Consider the following 24802-nt stretch of genomic DNA (forward strand, 5'->3'; position numbering starts at 1 on the left):
CCGCCCCCCCCCCCCCCCCCCCCCCCCAACCACTAGACCCCACTCCCCCCAGAGCAGAGAGCAGAATCCAGGGTGCTAAGTCCCATTTCTCCTCTAAAACCTCCAGTCATCTTTAAGCAGTGGGAGTCTGGGATCCTTGGCAGGACTCGGGCAGTCACTCTGCCGCACAGCAGGATTCCTGGGCAGGTCACAGGAAAGGCCTGTGATGTTGACAGAGCGGGCGATGAGGTCACATGCGTGGGGTGACCACAAAGCCCTGGGTGGGCCGGGCTGGACCGCTACTTCCTCCACGCCATCTCCACCCTCCGTTTCTTCACGCCCGGTCTCGGCTCAGGCTTCGCTCCATCACAGTATGGGGCAGATGTCAGGGCTTGGGCTGGCACACAGGCTCTAGGACCCAGTGAGGTAGGAGGGCTCAGCATCTACCCCACAATTAAAGAGCCCCTTAGTCTGAGTCAGCTGGCCCGGCCGGCCGTGGCTGTTTAATTGCAGTGTAGACGTGCCCTCAGCCCTGCCCGGGGCAGTGTGTTAGTTACTATGGAAACGACCAAATCAGCAGGATTGTGGGGCTTAGTTTGGGGGGTAGGGGAGCTTGTACTGTGGACCCCGCCCCGCCCTGCCATTCTGCAAGCAACTGCTGATGACATGAGCACCGCACCCCCCGCCCTGCAGACACCCCTGGGGTGTGAGCTCCCAGGGCAGGTGGAGGGAGGGCCCAGTCTAGCAGAGATGTCGTTGGAAAAGAAGAGACCCAGAGCATTTGGGTGCAGCCAGGCACAGAGACGGGGGACTCCCCTGGCCCCCAGGGGAGGAACCCCCCCACCCTACTGCCCCAGCTCGGGATCTTACGTAGCCATAGGTCAGGTTTCCCTTGGGAACGCCAGCCACGAAGTCTGCAAAGGAGCAAAGAGATACGGGTCCGTTAGCTCCAGGCGGGTCCCTGGGGGCAGCTCAGCCTGTGGGATGCTGGGGTGGGATGGACGACACAGACAAAGCCAGGCCAGCACCCCAGGCAGGTGTGACCCTGGGCTGTCCAACGCCACATCCCACGGTAAAGCAGTTCACCCACATGGGGAGTGAGGTGGGGGGAAGAATTCTAGAGCCCAAACTCCAGGGGGCTGAAGCCCCAGCCCAGCCAGGGTTCAGATCTGCACAGAGTCCATCGATCCATCCACCACCTTGCACCCACTGATGGCTCACTCACTGTCTCAGGGCGGGAGGACTGGCAGATCGAACCAGAGCCCTGGACCCCAACCCCCCAAGTACCCCCAGCTCAGCTGTCCGGCTATTGCTCACGTAACCTGGGGCGAGCACGTCATAGCGGCTGGCCCACCAGGGTAACAGCCTATCCGGCTGCTCTAAGGGCAGGGCGCTGGAGATGCTGGGTTCGAACCCCACCCAGGGCGGCATGTCATGCTCATTTCTGCCTTTTACGCTGGGCCCAGCCAGGCCCCACGGTGGGAGCCAGCCTGCCCTGTGCAGCTTCCTAGCCCGGCTGGCCAGACCCAGGAGCGTCAGCTCAGCCTCCTCCATAGCAACTGCATCTTCAGAGCACCTGGGCTCCAACCAACACTTGTTCTGCCCCAGGCCTGACCCTGCCATGTCTACGGGGGCAGAACTTGGGGGGGCCTTCAGCATTTACTCTCCCTTCCCCCCCTCCAGAGAGCCCAGAACGGCAGTACCTTCGGTAGAATCCCCGCTGAACTCACCGACGGCCACAGAATACCCTGCATGGGGAGAGGAGCAGAGGGGTTTGGCTCCCGCACCACTCAGCCCCTGGCCCTTCTGTCCCAATTGTTTTGGTTAGGCCCTATATCAACACTGGGCAAGAGGAGCTGGCTTCTCAGTGACAGGCTGATGGATTAAAAGGGAACCACACAGAAACACTCCTCAGCTGCTTTGCTCTGCCCCGGAGAAGGGTTAGTTCCTTGACGGGGCCCTGGGTGACGGGGTTGGGGGCTCCGTGACCTTGGCAAGCCTCAGTCCCTCTCCATAAACAACAAAGAGTCTGGTGGCACCTTAAAGACTAACAGATTTATTTGGGCATAAGCTTTCGTGAGTAAAAACCTCACTCACCCATCTGCACCAAGGCACAGGCCGAGTCTGCACTAGAGGAGCTCCCCGGAGCAGTTCCCTTAGTTACTGTCTGTAAAGCACCAGGGAGCAGCAGGGGGCTGGGAGGCAGGGACTGGTAGCTAGTGGTTGGATCAGGGCAGGGCTGGGAGTCAGGACTTCTGGGTTCGATTGCCAGTTCTGGGCGGGGAGTAGGATCTAGTGGTTGGAGCTGTGGGAAGTGCTGGGAGGCAGGACTCCTGGGTTCTATTCCTGACTTTGTTGCGTGTCCTTGGGAGTAGTACAGCTTCCATTTCCCCAGCTATAAACAGAAACGCCCCCAGCCCCCCCATGAGGAATACCCCTGCCCCATCTCCCCCAGCCCACAGCAGGTGTCACCATGCACCCCTGCAGGGGGGGGGCACTCGGCGAGCGAGACCGGCTTTGGGCACGTCTCTCCGTTTGGTCCTGGGGAGCAGCACTCAAGTCTCAGCTCCTGAAGCTGGCAGCACAGCCAGGTGCAATGCCTATGCCCAAGCCTGGGGAGCAGGGACCGCCCTGGGCAAGGCCCAGTTCCCCCTGTCTTCCCTGGGCGAGACTGCCCATGAACCTGCAGTGAGGAGCCTCGGTCTGCTGGGAGCTGGGACAAGACCCCCGGCTCGCTTCCCACAGGCACCTAGAAGGGGTAACCCGCCAAATACTGGGGGCCCTCTCTCTACATTCAGCTATCCCCCTCCCCCACCCAGAGGGTACCTTCCCCCATCAGCCGGGGCACTCACCCAGATAGCTGTCGTCATAGTTGGGGGCGGCCTGGCGTGTCTGCAGCTGCCCCTGGGTGTCCAGGATTAAATACCCAGGGTAATAGGCCTCCTTGATCTGCTCCTGCGTGGCTGAGATCACCTGGCCTGGGGGGAGATGGGGCGGGCGGCTGAGAGTCCAGCACTGGGGGAACAGGGGAAGGAGTGGTACCCCAGGGAGGGGTAGAACAGGGAGAAGATGGGAAGGGCAGTAGCGGGGAGGGGAGGAGGGGGAGAGGAAAGATGGTGGGGGAGGGGAAAGACTATAGGGAGGGCAGTAGCCGCTGGTGGGGGAAGGGGAAAGGCGGTGGGGGAGGGCAGTAGCAGGGGGAGGGAGGAAGGGAAAGACGGTGGGGTAGGGCAGTGACTGGGGGTGGGGGGAGGGAAAAGACAGTGGGGAGGGCAGTAGCGGGGTGGGGGGGAAGAGGGTGGGGGAGGGCAGTAGCGGGGGGTGGGGGCACTCACCTTGCCAGAAATAACTTCCAGGGCCTCCCAGCAGCACTCGCCCCGTCTGCAGAGCAAAGAGCCAGTCAGAGCCACAAGGCAAGATCCTGCCTGGGAGTTGGGGGGCGGGGGACAGATTATCCCCAGTGGGGTGTCACTGGGTTCACCCTTCCCCCACCAAACCCCTACTGCTCCCCCCTTGGCCACAAGGGAGGCAGCTGGGATGAGCAGGTTCAGTGTCCCCCGACCCCAGAGCTGGGGAGGGAGGGCTCCCACAGAGGGATAGCAGAGTGGGGCAGGGCTGGTGTCTGCAGGCCCAGCTGCGACGGGCAGAGAGGGGCCCCGTGCTGCCCCCTAAGGAGTCGGGGAGACACGGGAAGGGCTGCTGCTCTCTGTGTCCCCTTGGGCATGAGTGACACCACCGTAGACCTGCCCTGGCACCGGGGGGGGGGGGGGGGGGGGGAGAGGCAGGCAGAGACCCGCCCAGCTGGCCCAACAGGGCGATGCCCCGCTTGTGGGGCACGGGGTTATGCGACCGGAGGTATTGGGGGGGCTCCTCACAAGGCCCCACTCCCAGCATCCAGCAGCTCCCAACATGCAAGGTGTTGCACATAAGAACATGCTCCCTCTAGGGGGCACCCACAGATAGGATAAGGGACCTGCAACTGCTACCAGCTAGGGGAGCGCTCCCGTAGGAGGTGCCTGTTTGTGGGTCTGGGCTCGAGGCGCAGCTCTGTGGGGCGGGAGGTATGAGAGCCTACAGTCCGGGACCCAGCCCCCCAGCCCCGCTCAGGGGGGTCTGACTGCGGGAGGCCCCGGTGAGGAACCCAGCTCTCCCCCATACACATGCTGGGGGCAGCAGGCAGGGGGCACTCTGCTGCTACCAGAGCTCAGGGGCGCAGCCACATGGCATCAGGGCCTCTCACCTTGGTGAACTCAGCGCTAAAGCCACCCTGGCAGTAACCCTGACCCGCCACCGAGTTCAGATCTGCAGAGAGAAACACCAGTGAGGGGGGAGCAGTGGGATGGAGGCCAGGGACTCGGGGGGGAGGGGAGCGGGACTGGGAGGGGGGTAGGGGGCTCTGGACACCAGCATCCTGGGGTGGGACTCTGGGCTCCCAGCCCCCTGCACCAGCCACTAGGCTCTTCTCCCTGCCTTCCCATTTAACGCTGTCCCCACCCACTCCAATCCCATCCTCTGGGAACGTGTGCCCAGCCCAGCGCTGGGGCTGTGAGGGAGGCCTGGGGCCTGGGATGGAAAGATTTCCTGGTTACCCCTCAAAGCAGGGGTTATCTGCTGCTGGGGGAGCCAAGGAGTTTGGGGTCTCCTGCCCACTGCCCCCCAGCCCAGCCCCAGGAGGGGGCATTAAGGGACTCTCCCCCCGTTCCCTGAGCCGGTACCTGAGCGGCAGGGCGAATACTCCACGAACTTGGTGAAGTTGCTGACAGACAGGTAGCAGGTGCCAACGGGGTCTCGGCCAGATTCTTCCTTGAGGGTGCGCCAGCTGTACAGGGGGGCGCAGGCCTGGGCAGGGACAAAGCAAGCAGCAGTTGGGGACAGGGGAGACCGAGCGACCGAGGCATAGGAGGCCCCGTTACCTGATGGTGTCCACCCACCTACTAACTACCCCAGCACAGCGTGGGGCCAGGCGGGAACCTCCCTGCCCCATAGCCCGGCAGAAAAGCAGCCCCAGCCCACCCCTGGGGGGCACTACCCAGCCGGGGTCCTCCCGGGCCATTCTCACCAGGATGGAGCTGCCGTGGGACCGCACTGTCGCTCCGAACCATTGCAGAGATTTGAACTCCACCGGCGTCTGCCCGTCCGTGCCATTCCCGCTGAAGTCGTGTCGGCGGGACCCTGTGGGGAGGAGCATGGTGGTGGTCACTGCCGGGCCCCACAACTGGCACCAGCTGCTGCCCCCGCCGGGGGCCTAGGACACAAGGCTGAGCTGCCAGCTCGGCCCCGCAGAGGGCAGTGCTGACCCAACACGCCAGCCAGCTAATGGGTGCAAACTCTGTGTGGGACAGCACGGCCCGGAGGCCCCAGGGGCCCTGTCACCCGGGAGGGAGCTGTTGTCACGGGGGAGGGGGCAGCGTGTTCCGAGCTGTCTCGAAAGAGGGCATTTGGCCAAAGTGTCCCAGGAAGAGACAGTCTCTCCCCTCCCCGCAGCCCTTGCCAGCCCCAGGCAGGTCCCGCCTGCCGCCCACAGCCCCTCTCCCCCTGAGGTGGGTCCCGCCTGTCACCCGCAGCCTCCCCTTCCCCCCTGGCAGGTCCCATCTGCCACCCGCAGCCCCCACTTCCCCCCTGGGTGGGTCCCACATGCTGGGGGCTTCGCTCAGCTTTGCTTTAAGGAAAAACACAAGCAGAGATGAATTCTTGGAAGAGCAAGAACCCCATCTCCCACTACATGTACCCTCCACTACCTGCACTGTACCCCTGCCCCCACCCACAGTCCACCCTGCAATCCCCATCCCCACACTGCACCCCTGCCCCCTGCCACAGTCCACACTGCAACCCCACCCCCGCACTGCACCCCTGCTCCCACCCACAGCCCACTGCAACCCCACCCCCGCACTGCACCCCTGCCCCCATCCACAGCCCACACTGCAACCGCACCTCCATACTGCGCCCCTGCTCCCACCCACAGCTCACACTGCAACCCCCCACTGCACCTTTGCCCCCACCCACAGCAACCACCTGCCCCCTCCCCTGCACCCCTACCTCCACCCACTGCCCCTCACAAACACAACTCACTCTGCCCCCTCAGCCCCCTCAGCCCCACCCTGCCCCCACCTCCTGTACTGTAACCCCCAGGACTTCTTCCCCCATCTGCCCCGTTCCCCCTCCCATAGCCCTCCTCCCCTGCAGCGCACCCCCTGCCTTTGCCCACTGCCCTCCACATTGCCACACTTCCTGGGGGGGGCATCCCCAATCCCACCCCACATGTCTCCTGCATCCCCCCTTCTTTCCCCTGGGCCCTGCCCCATCTTGGCTCCAGGAGTGAATGAGCCCAGAGCTACCTGGTTCATCATTAACTACTTATCTCAGGGTGAGGGATCACGGCCCCAGAGCAAGAGGCCATGTGGCTCCAGCTGCTGGCAGGGTGCCAAGGGGGAGCGGAGCCAGGAGAGCCTCTGGAGACGGATCCGTCAGCGGGGCCGGGAGCCAGACGGGCCACGTCTGGCTGGAGCGAGAACAACGTTTGGTGCGAGCCGCGCGGGGCGACAGCTCCCGTTGGGCCGCGTCCTGCTCTCCGGCCGTAACGTGATCGGCCCAACCAACGAGCCAAGGAAAATCCCCTGGCTGCGAGCCAGCCAGGGTCCCATCCAAGCCGGCCCCTCCAGGGCACCGGCATTCCTGCAGCCGGGAAACCCCGCTCCAGGTCACCCCAGCCAGGCGCCAGCTCTGCAATCCAGCCGCAAAGCCCTCGCTTCCCTTTGCAAAGCTGGGTAAATATTTGTCCTGGGCCAGAGTGAGAGGCAGCCAGAGCCCTGCCCACGTGGGTGGGAGCAGGGGGGTCCCTCACCCCTGCACAGCCTTTAGCCCGGGATCCCAGCTCCCCCTGATGGCACTGACTGTGCCACAAGCTCCCCTCCTGCCCCCCGGCCCATGGCTCGGTCCCCCGGCCTTGCACTGATCACTGCCGTAGGACCCAGCACGTCACCCCTGGGGGAGCGACAGCAGGATGGATGTGCCCATCACAATGGCAAGACCAGGACTTTGCACCCCACCTGTCCCCACGCAAAGTGATGCCAGGGCCTGAGCTGGGATCACCCAGTTAAAACCAGGAGGATGCTGGGAACAGGCTGGCTGCCATGGGAACGCAGCCGCCTCTGGCGGGGCGCGGTGACAGCAGATGGTTGTTTAGGAAAGGAAGTGGCGAGGAAACACATAGCGGGAGACGTGGGGGGCACAGGAAACATCTGAGCTGGGAGGGGCCAGCACCACTGTAGCACAGCCCCATCCTGGCAGCGCTGGGGGGCTGGGCTGCCCAGAGGAGCCACCCCCTGTGGCTGGGATTACAGCTTATCTGGGCTCTCCCCTACCAGGAGCACTGACTGCCAGGCCGCTCAGCCTCCCCTAGCTAGGGGTTGGGATAGCCTGGGGCTGACACCCTCCCCAAACCTGCCTCCCACCCCAACCTGATCCCCACCCCCAGCTCCACCTGTAGCAGGTGCTCAGGGGGCTGGGAGCTTGGCCGGGAGGGCAACGCTCCCTCCGGGGGGGGGGGGGGGAACAGGGGAAAACCCCCACGGGACCAGGGCTGTTCCCTCCCAAGGGGATGGAGTGCTCTGGGTGGAGGCAGGCGCAGTGCATTCTGGGAGCAAGAGACCCCAGAGGGGAACAGCCTTGTACAGCTACAGCAGCAGAAAAATCCACTTTGGGGCCTACCGGAGGTGGGCACAACAAGGAACAACCAGACTGGAAGTGCTGGCTGTGAGGAGAGCCACCTTGTTCCTCCAGCAGGGGGCGCTGTGGGGAGCAGAGCAGGAGCATTGGCTGTGGGGGGAGCTCCCAGCTACTCCAGCCCAGCCTCTCCAGCAGGGGGCGCTGTGAGACTGGATGGGAATGCGTGGCAGACGGCACTGGGATGAGGGTCGGGTGCCATGTCCCCAGGGTGGGGTTGCACTGCCAGGTCCCTGGGCCCAGCCAGCAGAGGGGGCGGGGAGACGGTAGCAGGTTCCCCCCAGCTCAGGTTTCTCCAAGGCAGAAAGTCTCTGACAGGCTGGTGGGGGTCGCAGGGGCTCAGTCCCAGGTCAGCTCCGGCTGCAATAGCAGCTTGCAGGCCGGCTCCTGGCCCCACATGGAGCTGACCAAGAGCAAAAACCATCCCTCAGCTCTCAGCTCCCGTTGCGCAGGCAGGCCAGGGCACCCAGCAGAACGGGGCCCGATCCCCCTCGGCACCGCCGCTGGGCTGGGTAACGACAGAAACCGCCTGGCTGGGGCGGGAGGAGACGGGCCTGGGCTGGGGAGTCTCATGTGGCAGCTTTCGAACCCAGAGGGGGCTGACCTAAGGGACAGACCACCTTCAGAAGGACACAAACCCTGGGGGGGAGCGGAATTCTCCATGCCCCAGCCCCATGGGATCCCCCGATCCTGCCTAGGGCCTCAGGGCATCACCCCTACATAGGTCATCTCATGGACAATAGCCCCCACTATCCCAGCCCTCGGCTCCACCCCCTAGCTCTGCTGGTGCCCCTCAATCCCGACCCACAGCCCCTTGCTATCCCAGCCCTGGGCTCCACCCCCCAGCTCTGCCGGTGCCCCTCAATCCCGACCCGCAGCCCCAGCTATCCCAGCCCTGTGCTCCACCCCCCCAGCTCTGCTGGTGCCCCTCAATCCCGACCCACAGCCCCAGCCATCCCAGCTCTGGGCTCCATCCCCCAGCTCTGCCGGTGCCCCTCAATCCTGACCCTCAGCCCCCTGCTATCCCAGCCCTGGGCTCCCCCACACCCAGCTCTGCTGATGTCCATCAGTTCTGTTTGACAGGAGACTGCCCAAGGGGAGGAGCCCCGCTGGACCCCCCCCCCCCCAGCTGCTGGATTGAACACACTGGCCCCTCCCCCCATGAGGCAGATGCGCCCCTTACCTGTCTGGTCAAATTCAATAGGGGTGCAGCTGCTGTTGCCCCGGTGCCAGGGGCAGTAGTAGACGGCCCCGCCCTGCGTGACATTGGGCTGGCTTGTGTTGGCCTTGGGAGCTCCGACGAGGATGCTGATACTGCTGGGAAAGGGAGGAGGAAAGGGCCGTGAGTCGGAGACGGCAGCTGAGCTGGGCCCCTCTCCCCCAGCCACCCCAGGGTCCCTTCCCAGTTCCCAGGCTCCCTGCAGATGGGCCATGAGCCACTGCTCCAGCGACTGCCATGCCCCCCGCATGCTCCATGGGCATGGCTGGTACAAGGGACTGTGGGAGCTGTCTGCAGAGCGCTGGTGATTGTTCTGCAGGTGAGGTCGCTGTCTGCATGCCTGAGACCCCCTGCCCCCGGTATCCCCACTGTGAGCCCCCTGGAATCACTGCAGGAATTAGCATAACCAAGATGACAGCACAGGGGCTGGGGGATGCCCCATCTCTTCCCCTGCTCCCGCAAGGGCTGGGGCTGCCTCACTGGGAACCGGCTGCAGACTCACCGCATGTCAATGTGCCATCCAGGAGGCTTGTCCCTCCCCTGGGATGCACCACCCATCTTCTCCCTAGGAGATTGATACCGCCCCTCAGCACAGCTATGGCACCAGCTCCCTGGCCCCAGTGCTGTGGGGGGCGTCGGAGCTGCGTCGCAGTGATCAAGCAGGGCTGTGGGGGGCGTCAGAGCAGCGATGTGGGGGGCGTCAGAGCTACACCGCAGTGACTGAGTAGCACTGTGGGGGGCGTCGGAGCTGCGCCGCAGTGACCGAGCAGCGCTGTGGGGGCTTTGCAGCTCTACCTCAGTGACCGAACAGCGCTATGGGGGCGTCGGAGCTGTGCTTCAGTGACCAAGCAGTGCTGTGGGGGGTGTCGGAGCTGTGCCGCAGTGACTGAGCAGCGCGGGGGGGGGGGGTCGGAGCTGTGCTGCAGTCACCGAGCAGCGCTGTGGGGGGCTGGTCCTTGGGACGATCCCATGGGAAAGTGATGGGGTTCGTTCATTAAGGAAAAGCCAGCAGGAAGGAAACAACCAGCCATGGTCTCCGCAAACACTGGCTGCCTGTTCCTGATAAGGCCAGGAGGGCACAGGGCCAGAAAGCAGAAGGACCAGAGCTATTTCAAAAGGGACTTGCTTTTAAGAGAGGGGAGAGAATTGTTGTGGGGGTGGGACGAGACTCCAGAGCAGCACAGGTACCCGCTGGGGTCTGGAGAAGCAGGACCACTGGGGGATGGCAGCATCGACAGGGGCCCGGACCCCTGCTTTGAAACAGGGCTGAACCGCTGCAATGACCAGGTGGCTGGAGGGGTAGGGCGGAAGTGCTCTTGTGAGAAGACGCAGGGATTTCCCAGGCCTGACCTCTCCTTCAACAAGGGGCAAATCAACAGCACGGGACCCCTAGCCACTGCACTGGGGCCAGCACTGACCGCAAGGGGAGAGCGCCCCCCACTGAACACCCCAGCCTGCTTCCTGCAGCACAGCGCCCCCTAGCCACTGCGCTGGGGCCAGCACCAACTGTGAGGGGCGCATCACTTATAGAATGGCCCAGCCTACTCCCTGCAGCAGAGCTCCCCCTCAAACCCACTCCTCATGCCCCTCCCCTTTCCCCAGCTCTATCGCCCTCTGCACACCTCCTCCCCATGGGGCCCCCGCACTGAGCTGCAGGGTCTGTAGCCGACCCTTGTCAGTGCCTGGAACAATGGGCCCTTGTTGTGGGCATCCAGGTGTGCACAGAGCAGTTGCGTGGCTGCGATTCACCCGCCAGGGTCCAGCCAGGCCTGGGACAGAGCTGAAACCAACCCCAGCCCGCAGGCCCCTGCGAGGAAGAGGGGCGGGCCACTACCGCCAGAACTGGTCCCAACCACTGCCTCCGTTGGGACAGCGACTGGCTGCCGGTCCCCACCACTTAGCCCCCCGGCTGCAGCTGGGACCAAGGCATCAGAATCCCTGCCCCAGGAACCCCAGAAGAGCCCGATTCCCTGGATTCCAAGTCCAAGGCCCCCACATTCAACAGGAGACTTCCGTCCTCCGGTGTGGCCACGATTCCCGACTCGCAGAGACATGCCGGCCTTTCCCACCTCACTTCCACATCTGGATCGGGCACCTCCAACTCCTCGGGATGGGTCTCTGCACCAATGCCATGAGCTCAACTCCCCCCCCCCCCACCAAAAAAAAACCCACACTCTCAGCAAGGCCACCTCTAAGCCAAGTGCTCCCTAAACTCCACTGGCTGGGCAGCGCTGCCTGCAGGTGCCGGGGTGCAGCCTGACCCCACTCCCCATGGCTGGACCCTCTATCTTCTGTAGGGGGTGGCATGAGAGGGCTGTGGGGCCAGTATCCTCCCTACTCAGACCCAGGTTATCCCCCGGTCCCATCAGTCCGAAGGGTCAGCTTAGGCCCTGCCCAACACAATGCAGAATCAGCCTCTGTGACACTCTGTACCTCAAAGCAGCACCCTGGACCCCCATATTCCCCACGGTGATATGACTGTGAGGTTTCTGGTACAAAGTCTGCCTTAGGAGGTACCGTTTACCAAGTCTTGATCCATTGAATATTAATAGCCTATTGGACCCAGAAAAGGAAAATGGGGAAAGAATATGGGAGCACATGACTGTCTCCTCACTGGTCACTTCGGCAGAGTAGCTGATTCAGATCTGTGCACCCAGACACACAGCCTGTAACTCAGGTCCAGAGAGGGAACTGTGTAACTGGCTTTACGGAGGGGAGCAGTCACACAGCTAACTTCTCGGGGACAGAGAAGGGGGTGACAGAGAGTTCCCCAATCCATGCCCCAGTCTTCCAGGACACTGGTCTTAACATGCTTGTGGAAAGGAATTGTGTCTCTTTAAGTCAAGATGCAGCTCCCATGCCTGGAACAGCCAAGAAGTTGAGTCCAGGAAGCGTTGTCTGTGAGCATGCAAAGGACCTGGCTGGCAGAGGGGAGGGGTTTTCCTCCAGGCTCATAAGACACAAAAAGTAGCTGAGGGAAAGCTGCTAGGACAAGATGCGTCTGACCAAACAGTAAACACTTGTAACCCAGAAAGCACAGGTCCCAGCCCTGTAGGAAAAGGAGTGGGGAAGGTCTCAGTGCTGGGAGTGGCAAACACAGGGCAAGCCCGAGAGGGAAGATGGATTCCTTGCATATGTACAGTCCTGGGGTTGGCAGACATCTCCACAGAGGGCCAGCCAATAGGCAGAATGCCCTACCTACATCCTCACCTCACCAGACCCTGCAGTACCAAATCCCCAAGGTACGAGAGGCTCAAGAACCCATAGTGAAGGGAACACTGAAGGAAAAGAAAAACCAGTAACTGAACACATGCTAAGGTTCCGGAAGGAGCTGGAAGACACAAGGGATATTGAACACCCAGCCAGTCTAAAGATCTTTGTAAACACCCAACTGCGTACCCCCACCACCTGCGATGAGGTGATGTACCTCAGTTTCCCCTTCCATGCAGCAGACCAGGTTTATTATGGTTTCTCTGTTGTGATAAACTTCAAGCCTTCTTACAGGTACTAGCTGAGAAGCAGCATTACATATGGCCTCTTAACACAGGGTGAGCTTTTATTTACCACTCCTAGCATGTGCAAGATCTTTCCCCCAAAATCATGCATATCGCACTCTTTTTCTAGGGTTTGACAGTGCCCATTTTTTTGTCATCACGTTTAACATTAACAACACATTTTTTTATTATGAGGTTTAACAGTAGCACCAAAGATACTTGTAAACATCCTCTTTCTGTGGTTTAGTCTCAATAGATGCCTGGGTCTGCTCAAAGGCATCAGCTAGAGACGCCGTCTCATCCACAGTTTTCATATTGTTGTCCCATAGACACTGTTTCACATCATCTTTACGTATGCTTAGGAAACGCTCCTGAGCAGCAGGGCCAAACACTTGTTCAAAACTTTCAACACCTTTTCCCCTCACCCATTTTCCCATCAGATCTTTCATCCTGTTTACATATTCCCCATTACTCAGACCAGCACCCCTCTGAAGGTTTCTAAATTTCACCGTCTGCGTTTCAGAGGTGATCTGAAATCGTTTCACAACTATTTCTTTGAACCTGCAGTAATGTAAAGCATCCTGAATTGGCATTTCATTGAATACATCCAGAGCTTTACCAGTTAACTTTGCAATCAGGGTGGGGACTCTCTTGTCATCGGGAATCTCATGAATTGTGCACAGCCTCTCAAAAGCAGTAAAATATTCTGTGACATCGTCTGTCTCTTTGTATGCAGGACACAATTGGTCCCGTTTGTGGACTTTTGGAGAGATGGGAATAGTTGGGCTTGGTAGTTTCTTGATGAGGGGACCTCAGAGCTGTGGGCGGCAGGGGCCCTGGCAGCTCCTAGCCCCCACGCAGCTGCCTCGCTGCAGGCGGTGTGGGCACCCACAGGTCCCCATTTTGTCACAGATATTTTTAGTGAGTCAGGGATAGGTCACGGCTTCGGTTCATTTTTCTTTATTGCCTGTGACCTGTCTGTGACTTTTACAAAAAATATACATGATAAAATCTTAGCCTTAAGTGTGATGTGTCTGGTACAAAGTCTGACTTGGGAGGTGTGATTGAAACGTGATCGATTGAACATTACTATCCTGTTGGATTGTAATGTGCTAGCATTGTATGGGAAGTTATGAGGTTTTGCTATGTGTGTGTTACTGAAATATGTTGTGAGGTTGGGAACGCCCACAGCCGGCCTTTCAGTGGCAACAAAGGAGCACCTAGTGAGACAGATTTACATCAGCACCAGCCTGACATGTGTCTCTGGCCGGATAAGGGGAAACCACTCTCCCAGTGGCCAGCCCAGAGACTCCTCAGAGAGGGCATTTACGCCCACGCCATAGCAAGGATCTTCCTAGCAGCTGGAGGAAAGTTTAAAAGAGGGACAGTGACATCATCACTTTCCTCTCTCCTCCCCCATCTCAGCATCTGGAAAACAAAGACTTTGAACTGGGGAGATTGGTCCCAGGCTGGGAAGGAAATCCAGCCTGTGTACTGGGAACTGTGAGCTGCTGTAACATCTCTTAGGATGAGAGACTGCTTGATTCAAATCTTGCTTAGTCTGTTAAAATTAGAATTTAGAGCAGGGGTGAGGAACCTTTATTCTATTGGGGGCCACTGACCCACAAAAAAAAAATCAGTCACGGGCCACACACAGCCCGTGGAGGCGTGGAGGCTTGGGGCTTCCCCTAGGCTCCGAGGTGGGGCCAGAAATGAGAGGTTCGGGGTGCGGGAGCGGAAGGACTGGGGAAGGGGGTTGGGGTTTGGGCTCCGGCCGGTCTCGCGGTCAGTGGCAGGGCTAAGGCAGGCTCCCCCCCATGCCCTGGCCCCATGCCACTCCCGGAAGCAGCCATGATGTGGCCATGTGGCTCTGCGCTGTGCACGCTGACCATGCCCGCCTGCAGCTCCCATTGGCTACGGTTCCCGGCCAATGGGAGCTGCAGGGGCGGTGCCTGCGAGCTGGGATAGGCAGACAGACTCAGAGCTTTCTTGATCGCCCCTGCACTTAGTGGCTGCAGGGGCACCCTCGCTTCCCCCGCAGCAGGGTGAGCCGGTGCTCGCAGCTCCAGCCCCATGTGGGGCACCAAGGCTCAGGGCTTCCAGCCCACAGTGCAGATACTTGCCGGACGAAATTAAGCAGGGGGCAGATCCGGCCCATGGGCCAGAGGTTCCCCACCCCTGATTTAAACTGTGTTTCTAGTTTTATTTCTTAGGTAACCAACTTTGATCTCAATGCCTGCTACTTATAATCACTTCAAATCTGTCCCTCTGTAGTTAATAAATCTGTTTTATATTTTACCTAACGGTGTAGTTTCTTTCGGTTGAAGTGCTCAGGGAATCTCAGCTCAGGTTAACAAGGGCTGTTGCAGATCCATACCCTTAGTCACAGTGGCAAATGAATTAATGAGCTTGCACTGTCACTGGCATAGCAGTGTGAGAGACAGCTCAGGCAGGAGAGTTAAGGGGGTACAGCAGTCCCACAGTTCCGGGTTGTACCCCGGGGATCCCATCATAGCCTCCCCATGGGAACTTGTACCGAGAAGCTACGGGACCCCTTGGGGCAATACCTGCCCCCTGGCACTCATGCCAACAGGTCAGATAGAGAACACAGTGCCCGGAACAGCAGGAGATGCCAGGCAACCCTCAACATCAACCAGCAGCACATCCCACCCTGCACCAGCCTCAGCCCAACACGCACCCCCACCTCCCCAAGGGCTCAGGTGTGGGTGGGAGGATGAGGAGACGGGGGTTCAATTCCTGGCTCTGCCTGGCCTCCCTTCGTGACCTTGGGCACGTCACAACCTGGGCCTCGGCTTCCGTCAGTAACGCGGGAGAACCATCCTTCTTGTCTCCACCCTACTTGTTGTCTCTGTAGACTGTGAACTGTCTGGGGCAGGGACTGTGTCTGTCCATGCAGCGTCTGGCACGAAGGGGCCCCGAGCTCAGCTGGGGCTGCTGGGCGCTCCCCTTAGACAAGCACCTTCTAACCGGAGCCAGGGAAAGCAGGTCCAGCTTGGCTGGGTCCATGCTGGCCACGAAAGCCCCAGTGCTGGGGGCTCTGGGCCTATCACCACACAAACGGGGCTGGCACTGCAGTGGGCTGGCAGCACCTCAGTGGAGCAGGGGCTGGGGGTCCAGGCACAGAGCAGCTGCTCCATCTAATCCCAGGGGGAAGCTACCAGCCTGGAAGGGCCAGCTCCAACTCCCGGGGTGAATGGTTTGGTCTGTAAAAGGCAACTGACTTGCTGTTGGCGAGGGCGACCCCCTAATTATTGCCCCCTCCCCCACGTAGGGCACAGAAAAGGGGGTTAAAAGCAACAAGCTTCTGTCTGCAGCTGTGAGTGTTGGGTCAATCCCTGCAGAGCGAGAGGGCGCCCCACAGGGCAGAGGGGCAGGGCAGAGAGGTGCCATCCAGCCCTTGCAGGGCACCAGGCTCCTCCCTCACTAGTGACCATGGCCCTGCAGTAAGGGAGGGCACTTCACAAGGGAGAATCTGACTGGGCAAGACCTGAGACATGGTGAGAGTGGGGCCTACTGGTTAGAGACGAAGTCAGGACTCCTGGGTTCTAGCCCTGGCTCTGGAGGGTGGGTCTAGTAGGTTGGAGCAGGGGGAAGTAGGAGCCAGGACTCCTGGGTTCTAGCCCTGACTGACACAGACTCTCCATAGCCTTGGGCACCTCACTACTCCTCAGTTTCTCCCCCATGAGCTGGCCCCACCTCTACTAGCCTCTAGCAAGCAGCCGTGTGGCTTAGTTCACAGCTGGTTTGTGCTTTGGGACCCTTGGGTGCCATGTAATAATTATACTGAAAGGAAACGGACATGCAGCTCCTGGGCTTTCCGCACACAATAGGCAGCTAGAGACTCTCAGGCCAAACGAAGCAGTGTGGGCCTCCCCTGGAAAGGTCTGCAAGAACTGGCTGCTCCCTGGAGCACGAAGCAGGCTCCCGGCCACCCTGCAGTGCTGAGGGCGCAATCAGTGCTCCCAGGAAAGCCACGCCCTGTGTCGATCTGCCTCGCAGGGCAGGGAGTCACACAGGCACTCAGAAGACGCAGACACAGCTCTCTTCCTCCCTCTTCCTCATAGCTGGGCACCAGGGGAAGCTCCCTGCCTTTGACAGCCAGGCCCCAGGAGCAGCAGACCCCTCCAGGATCTGGTGGGTAGGGGGTCCCCCAACGCAGAGCTCAGGGGGCCATGGCACAGTGGCAATGCCCCATGTAAAATCCCAGCTGCTGGGGGCACACTCCCAGGGCACAGCCTGTCCCCCCTTCTCTGGACCAGACCAGGGCTCCCCTGCTGGCTGCGGAGGGGGCATCACTCTGGGTCTCCCCTCCAACCCCACATCAGGCTCTCTCCAGAGCCGGGGTGCAGGGAATGGCTGGGCACCTTCCTGGGAAGCCAGGGAGTCTGGGGGCAGCCGACTCCAGCTGCATCCCTGGACGGGCCGGGGCTGGGAGTCCAGCCACGCAGGGTGCTCCTTGGCGTGGGCTGAGCCGGGAGTTCCTGGCTGGTGGGGAGCTGGGACCTGGCTGAGCCGGGTGCTGGCAGGAGGGAGAGACGACGTTAGCTGGAGCCGGCCCAGGGCCCCGCAGCCGAGGATACCAGTGGACGGTTCTTCCGGCTGGTGCTCTCGGGCCTCTGCTGGCCTCAGGGTTCCTGTACGGAGCGAGCCAGGCAGCTACCTGAACCCGTCAGAACCAGGCCCTGCCCCCACCCTGCGGCGATGGCACCAGCACCCACACTCTGCTCAGGGTGGCGCAGGGCCGGGCAGTGCTGCTGGCCCCCATAGGCAGAGATCTCGACCCATGTGCCCCAGGCTGGATCTCGACCCATGTGCCCTTGGAGCCCCTATTGCCCCTCCCCGTCAGGGAGCCCCAGAGCTTGGCCTGTTCACACCCGATGTGGATGGGGAGTGCTCTGGCACATAGGCGCCGACTCGGGGGGTGCTACAGGGCTGCAGCACCCACGAGGAAAAATTGATGGGTGCTCTACACCCACCAGCAGCCAAGCTCCCTGCCCCAGCTCACCTCACCTCCGCCTCCTCCCCTGGGCACGCCGCATCCCTGCTTCTCCTCACAGCGCTTGCCGCTGCAAAACAGCTGTATCGCTGTGGGAGGGAGCGGGGAGGAGCGGGAATGCGGCATGCTCAGGGGAGGAGGAGTCCAATAGGAGCAGGGAGGAGGCAGAGTTGGGGCGGAGACTTTGGGGAAGGGGTTGGAATGGGGTGGGGCAGGGGTGGAGTCGGGGCAGGGGCGGGGTTGAGCATCAGGAGAAGTTGGTGCCTATGCTCTGGCATCACCCTGGGCAGGCAGCTCCTCCACTGCTCCCACTAGGGGTCGGGGGCTGGCAGGGAGACCAGGCCACAGCAGACTGAGCCTTCCTGGGCATGCTGCAAACAGGACCCTCGGCCCCGGAGAACAGCTCCCATCCGCAGCAGCTAACCAGGCCCAGCCCACCCCAGCCGCTCTCCCCTGTGTCCTTGCCACATGCTGCCCCCTCAGCTAGTCCCTCCGAGACAGGGTAGGGCCCAGCAGAGCTCCTGACAGCACTCAGACCACAGGCCCTGCCACGCCCTCCTGTACTTTACATGGGTCCCTCCTGCACAGAGCCAAGGCAGGAGCAAGAGCTGGTCACTCTGCCAACGTGGATCCTGCCCCACGACAGAGTCCCTGCGCTGGCCACGAACACACAGCCCTGCCAATGCCCTTCAGTCCTGCCCCCCAGCCTCCAGATCGGGGCCTCGCGCAGTAACCAGGAAGCAGTGAATTGAGGTGTTGCACGTTGAGAATGTTTGTCACCCAAGGAGCTAAAGGGACATGCCCGACTCTGCACCCGTGCTGCCTGGCATTGCTATCAGCACTGGGGTTACGGTGCCAAAGGCCCCAGTCAGGAGCAGGGTCCTGCGTGCCAGGGGCTGCACAGACAGTCCCCACCCCAGGGTTTGCAATACACAAGGCAGACAGGGTACAGCAGGGTTGAGACAGATGGGGGTTGGGGAGACAACAGGTGACAAAATGAACAAAGCTGAGAAGGGAAGGGGAAGGGTCTCTGCTGCCCATGGGCCCTTCCTGGCCCAGCAGGGATCCTCACAGTGGGGATCACATTTACAGGGTAGTGTGGACGGGCCGGGGCTGGCGCAAAGGGGCTGGGATCCAGGCCGGCAGGGCCGAGGGCTCGGAGATCCAGCAGATCCCACAGATGGGGCAGGCTGAGATGGGGAGGGCCCTAAAGGCAACGGCAATTCAGCTGGTGTCTGATGCAGCCAAACTAGTCCAGGATGCCACAAGTCCAGGCCAGGCACAAGCCCCACCCAGCTCTGCAGGTCCCGGGGGGAATTGGACCTGGAGGGAGACCCGCTCCCCTCAGAGTAAAACCCCCTCAAAGAGCAGCCAGGGGCCCCCAGCAGTGGCTTTGGGGAAGTTATAGAGGGTGACCCAAGGGTGCCAGGACCTTTGTGGAAGTGTGTTGGGGGATGCAGCCCCTCCTGCCCTGCAACCTGTGGGGGCTCAGCCCAGCTATCCCAGGGTAGCTGCAGGCAGCACAGCGAACCCGGCCCGGGACAGGCAGGGGTTTGGGGAGCCTGTCCCCTCACTCTCCCCCAGCCAGGGGAGCTGGGCTGAGCCTGCCTGGCTGGCGAAGGAGGGTAAGACCCTGGAGGCCTGGCCAAGGCAGGAGCTCCAGCAGAGCAGAGGCTGGGCACAGCAAGGGGCCGGAGGCGGGTGGGTAGGCCATCAAAGGCCCAGACTGAGCCCTCCGCATGTCTCTGAAGGGGGAGGGGGCACCTGTTGTTTCTTTCCCTGGAGCCCCCTCCCCCGCCCCCTGGGAATGAGCTAGCCTGGAGAACAAAGGCAGCCCAAGCTCCTGCTGGCCCCCACACGCCCGCTCCAGGAGCTGGTGGGAGAAGGGCAGGCCAAGGGGCTGGGGGGAATCTGCCCCAAGAGACAGGGGATGTGGGAAGGGGCAAGAGACAGGATCCCTGGACTGGGGGGCACAGGCACCATGGGGGCGAGAGACAGAGCTGCCCCCGAGCACCCACAGATGGGGGGCTCAGGCCCAGATTGTACAGCACCTTTGGGTTTGGGGGGCAGAGTTCCAGGGCCTGGACCCTACAGCCGGCCCATGGGCACCAGGCTGGGCTCCGGTGCTGCAGCTTGCGGGATGGGGATGTTACACCCCCCATCTGGCCTCTTACCCAGGCCCGATTGTCTCTGCCCGCCAGCTCATGCCCTCTGCTAACATGTCCTCGCCGTGGGGCTCTAGAGGGGCCCAGGACTGCCCCACAGCCCAAACCAAGCCCAGGATCCAGGCTTCAGCCGCCTGGAATGGGACCCACCAGAACCCGTCTCCGCCCATGCTGACACACGGGGATCCCCAGCCCAACCAGACCCAGCACCCTGGGAGGTGTCTGTCATGGAGACAGATCTCAGCTTAAAGGTGATCCAGGACTAGAACCGTGGCTCTGCTTTGGGCCTGATCTCCCATTAGTGGAGAGGAGAGAGAGGGAAGTGAGGTCTGGTGGGTTAGCGCAGGATGGTGGGGGTGGGTGTTAGGACTCCTGGGTTCTGATCCTGACTCTTGACACTGAATCACTCACAGCACGGGCAAGTCCCCGCCACTCTCTGCCTCAGTTTCCTCTCCGAAGTAGGGCTGATAACCCTCCCCCTCCGCTTCCCTGATGGGCTGGAGGATTCATGAGAGCTGGAAGATCACTGTGAACACAAGACACACCGGACACCCTCAGAGCATCACACACAGCTGGCCTCTCTGCCTCTTTCACTGCTCCAAGTCCTACCGCCTATTAACCCATTCACACCCAGGCACAGAGCCCGTCCCCAGCAGCACAGAGGAAGTATCTACACAAAGCTGGGAGAAAGGGGCCAGAGAATGCTTCATGGGTTGGCAACAGTGCTCAGGGGTGCCAGCAGCTCAGTAGAGAGTGGAAAGCCCCAGAGGGCAAATGACCAGCCAAGCCCTGGGCAGAGGGTCTGGATCCCATGTGGGGCAGCTTAGGCTAGCTGGGCCATGGGAGCAGCATGTTGGGTAGTGGGACCCCAGAGCAGACCCTACACACACACCCGCCCCCTGGAACACAGGGAGGGTTGAGACCCCAGAGAGCTCCTGTGTGATGTCCCCCTGACACCCTGCACCCGCGACCTTCCAGGGAGCTGAGCTTCCCAGGGACTGAGGCAGCATCAGGAGCTGGTGTTGGCTCATCAGCCTCAGGGTTGTGGCTGTCCGCCCCGCCCCCAGTCCTTGGCTGTGCCCAGTGGGGTGGGCTCCTGACCCATGGCCGCTGGGCTTTGCTGTGCGGAGCAGGCTGTGACGTCTAGGGATGGGCCTGCTGATTCCCACGGCGCAGCAGCATGCGGGGGTGGAAAGAGCTGACCAGGATGCAGCCATCAGGGCCTTGCCTGGGTTTAGGAAAAGTCTGGCTTGTAGCGCTCGGGTGTGCCCGTGTGTGCCACTGCCCCTCACTGCCTGGCGCGGCACTGCTCACCCTGACTCCGTCCTAGGGTGGGATTCTCCCTTAGTCGGGACTGGGGCTTTCGGAACAGGGGGATCCTGGTTCTCTCCCTGCTGCCCACAGGAATGGCCAAGCAGCCAGGGCTGCCCATGGCACGGCTCCCCGGTGCAATCCCTTTCCTGTCTGTCTCTCCCTTTTCCCGTCTCTGCGCACTCTGGCTGGCAGCAGAAGCCGCGCAGTGAGTCAGGCTGTTCCCGGAGCCCTGGCTCCCAGCCGGCCCAAACCACGGAGCAGGAGCAATGTGTGAGCGAATGCTGCTTTCCCAGGAGAATCCCCAGCCCGGATGCCGCCCAGCCTCTGCCCTGAATCAGCTGACCCAGTCCCCAGCCGGGACCTTGTGGGTTAGAAGCTGATCGTAACCCCAACCCTTCTTCCACGGGGGCTGGCAGGCCGACCTGCTCTCCCCATCTGCAGGGGCCAGCAGGTAAACCCACTCTGTCCAGAGGCACACTGTGCTGGGGAGGAGCAGGCTGCCATCAGCTGGGCACCATGCAGGGCAGCAAGGCATGCTGGGTATGATGCCAGAGTATATGGAGCTGCTGGAAGAGAGCAGAGAGGCTATGGGGGCTCTATGGTCCATGGAGAGAGACAGGGGCTCTCCAGCCAGGAGCTGAGTGGCTGGGAGTGATTCAGTGCCCATAGTCAGTATCAGAATAGGCTCTGCTGGGGTGCTATGGTCAGTCAGGAAGTGCCCCCCTCTCCCCTGCGCGGGAAGGGGTGTGAACACCAGAGCAGAGATGGGCTGAGCTCCGGGCTGGGCTGCTCTGGTTGGAAGATCAAGGAGAGCCCCCCCCCCCCCCCCCCCCCCCCCCCCCCCCCGCCTGCAGCTGGGTCCTGCACCTGCCTTGCCTGCCTGGGGGGTTCCCAGACCCTGCCTCACCTCCCCCCAGGATCCTGGACAAGAGCCCCTCTCTGGTGTGCCTCTGGGGCCCGAGAGCGAGAGGCTCTGGGAGCTCAGTGTAGTGAGTTTAGCAAAGAGACATTTCAGGGCTGATGGGCCCGGCCTCTGCAGTCTAGCAGAGAAAGTCTAACGCACTGAAGCCAGATCAGCTCAGACCGGCATGGGTTACCGCGAGGGGCATTAGCCATCGGAGCAGTTTAATGAGGGTGTGGTGGATTCTCCATCACTAGCCATTTTAAATCGTTTGGACAAGCTCACGCAGGAGTGAGCCCAGCGCAGTCTGCCGCTCGTGCTGTGCAGGTCAGGCTGGATGGTCACATGGGTTATGAAATCTGACTGGCATGGACTGGCCCATGGCCAGGCAGAGCTCTTGGGCAATAAGCTAATGGCTCCAGTTGTGTATTTAACCCTGTGCTAAGTGGGCCGCCCCTTTCTGTATCAGGGAGCTCTGGGCTAGCCCCCCGGCATAGCCAGCTGATGCCCCCCATTCCAAGGGGGCAGGGTGTGTAGCTTGCTGCCACCCTCTCCCCCAGGGAACACAGGAAGGACAGCAAGGCTGGGAGGCCACAGAGTCACTGCACTGGGCAGTACCATTATCCCCTTGAAATAGATGAGGAAACTGAGGCACAGAGTGGGGTCACACAGGAGGTCATTGACAGAGCAGGGGACATAACCCAGGAGTTCTGCCTCCCAGCCCCACTCTCAATCCAGCAGACCAACCTTGTGAAATCTGTTCCTTGCTATCAGGAGCACTAATGTCTGCTGCAGCCAAGCCCGACAAGGCCTCTTCCTGGGATCCCCATGCAGAGACCCTCCCCCGGCAAAGCTGCTGGGGACTCACAGAGCTGGCTGCTGCTTTCTGCAGCGAGCTCTACAGTTAGAGCAGGGCAGGACTGGGAATCAGGACTCATGGGTTCTGTTCCCAGCTCTGGCACTGCCTTGCTGTGTAACTCTGAGCGAGTCCCTTCCCAGCTCTGATATTCACTTTCCTCTTCTATTAAGTGGGATAATTACCCAGGGCTGTGAAGCAGAAATGCTACCAGAGACATCCCCCTCTCTGGAAACCAGTGCCCGGGACAGAGCATCCCAGTGCCAGTCGCTTCCAGCCCCACACCCTCCCCCAGACCCAGTGCCACGGGCAGCCTCTGCCAGCCTCTTCAATAGGAGGAGGGGAAAATAGTGAGCCAGGTGGAAGTTTTGCCTCCCCTGTATCAGGCGGTGCCCAGATCAGCGCTGTGTGAGGGACCAGGACATCCGGGCCAGGAAAGAGATGACGTGTTGAGCGAGGAAAGGAAATCAGTGACATTTGCGAGGTTTCATTGCAGGATGCACCGATTTGGCTGCAAGGGGGTTGGGAAACAATGGCACTGCGCGTGAAGGGGGTGGAGAATTGGCGGCACCGGACATGGGACACACCCAAAAAAAAAATCACAGAACCCTGGAATCCACAAACTAGACCTCAGGATGACAACACGCTTGCCACCCAAAGCGCATCACCCAGGAGGGGGAATTGAGCCTCACAATCAGCCACCCCACACCTCGGTCAGTACCAATAGCCCCACGGCACGGAGGAGGAAAACAGATGCCCAGAAGAATGATTTACACAGTGAATTAGGAGCTGAGCTGGGGACAGAACCCTGGCATCCTGACTCCCAGGCCCCCTGCTCTAACCTACCCACTAGATCCCACTCCCCCGCTCCCCAGAGCCAGAACCCGAACCCCCTGCTCTAACCCACTAGATACCCCCCCCCGTCCCGAGCCAGAAACAAACCCAGGAGTCCTGAGTCCCACTCCCTGCTCTAACCCACTAGACCCCACTCCCGGCCCCCCTGCTCTAACCTACCCGCTAGACCCCACGCCACCCAGACCCAGAAACAAACCCAGAAGTCCTGACTTCCAGTCCACTGTACTTTTAGCTACCAGACCATGTGCTCCTAAGGAGCCAAGCACACGTATCTGGGAATGATCAGAGATGGGTGTGATTTTAGCCCCAGAGTGTTGGCTGTTTCAGAGCTAGGGTGTTGGGTTGGGCCCTCTCTCTCTGACCCCATGAGCAGACAGGGAGTTAGGTGCACAGCAGCCTGCAGATTCAGGTCACACTGGGGGCTGCTCTCTCATTGCAGAATGCTTGGACATGGCCCAAAAGGGACCCACCCAGCACCATTCTAATGCAGCCACCTCTGGGGTAGAGCACAATAGCCAGCACACCTGCCAGCCACTGGGCAGGGATTTCGGCTGAAGATAATGGGGGCTAGACTGCTACTCGCCCTGACAGCGCCCCGAGGTCTGCGCCTGGTGTCCCAACATGCCACATCCCAGTAATCGCACTGTGGTTTCTAAGCAGTTTGCTTGGCAGCTGAAAAGGTTAACACCCCGCTAGAGGGGAAGTGGCTCTTACACCTCCAGTCCCTGCTGCAGGGGATGAGCCACCAGGGCAGGGCTGGACATGGCAGACCCTCAGGCCAATCAGCCCAGTGATACCAAGGGCTGGAAAAACTTTCCTGGCCAATAGATGGGGGGGCTAGGGGGGAGAACAGGGTGGTTAGGCCAATAGGATCAAATGGCAACAGCTGCTCTTTGGGCTTTACCCTCTCAGCTGCCCCTTGGCTGATCCATGCTGGGGCTTTAACAAGCTCAGTCTGACTAGTGCTGGGAGCTCCTGGAGTCAGAGCAAGTAGGGACCATGAATGGAACAGAGCACACTCATGAGGGGCATCTCCAGGGGAAAGCTCCCTGGGCTGGCTGCCTGCCACAGGCCACGGGACACAGCTCTCCCCAACTCCACCCTCCCCACTGGATCAGAGCCACCAGGCTCCACACCCACTCAACACCGCCAGGGCAGGGAAGAGAGGGGCTTTGATAAGTGGTTTCAGAGTAGCAGCCATGTTAGTCTGTATCCGCAAAAAGAACAGGAGTACTTGTGGCACCTTAGAGACTAACAAATTTATTAGAGCATAAGCTTTC

General features: G+C 61.0%; 1 protein-coding gene across 2 annotated transcripts in view; it reads right to left on the reverse strand.

The window, feature by feature from the left end:
* Nucleotides 1-24802, reverse strand: part of ITGA5 (integrin subunit alpha 5) — a 63181-nt gene that overhangs the window by 31099 nt on the left and 7280 nt on the right. The window contains exons 2-9 of one of the 2 annotated variants that reach the window (XM_034792090.1): nt 8885-9015; nt 5039-5151; nt 4695-4818; nt 4220-4281; nt 3315-3360; nt 2832-2957; nt 1683-1727; nt 850-893 (exon numbers count right to left, since the gene is read on the reverse strand). In XM_034792090.1, the coding sequence (XP_034647981.1) occupies nt 850-893; nt 1683-1727; nt 2832-2957; nt 3315-3360; nt 4220-4281; nt 4695-4818; nt 5039-5151; nt 8885-9015 (691 nt within the window). Of the gene's footprint in view, nt 1-849; nt 894-1682; nt 1728-2831; nt 2958-3314; nt 3361-4219; nt 4282-4694; nt 4819-5038; nt 5152-8884; nt 9019-24802 lie in introns of both variants that reach the window. The other variant, XM_034792089.1, reaches the window with a different exon arrangement.

The sequence above is a fragment of the Trachemys scripta genome, chromosome 16, assembly GCF_013100865.1.
Source record: "Trachemys scripta elegans isolate TJP31775 chromosome 16, CAS_Tse_1.0, whole genome shotgun sequence".
Lineage (NCBI taxonomy): Eukaryota > Metazoa > Chordata > Testudines > Emydidae > Trachemys > Trachemys scripta.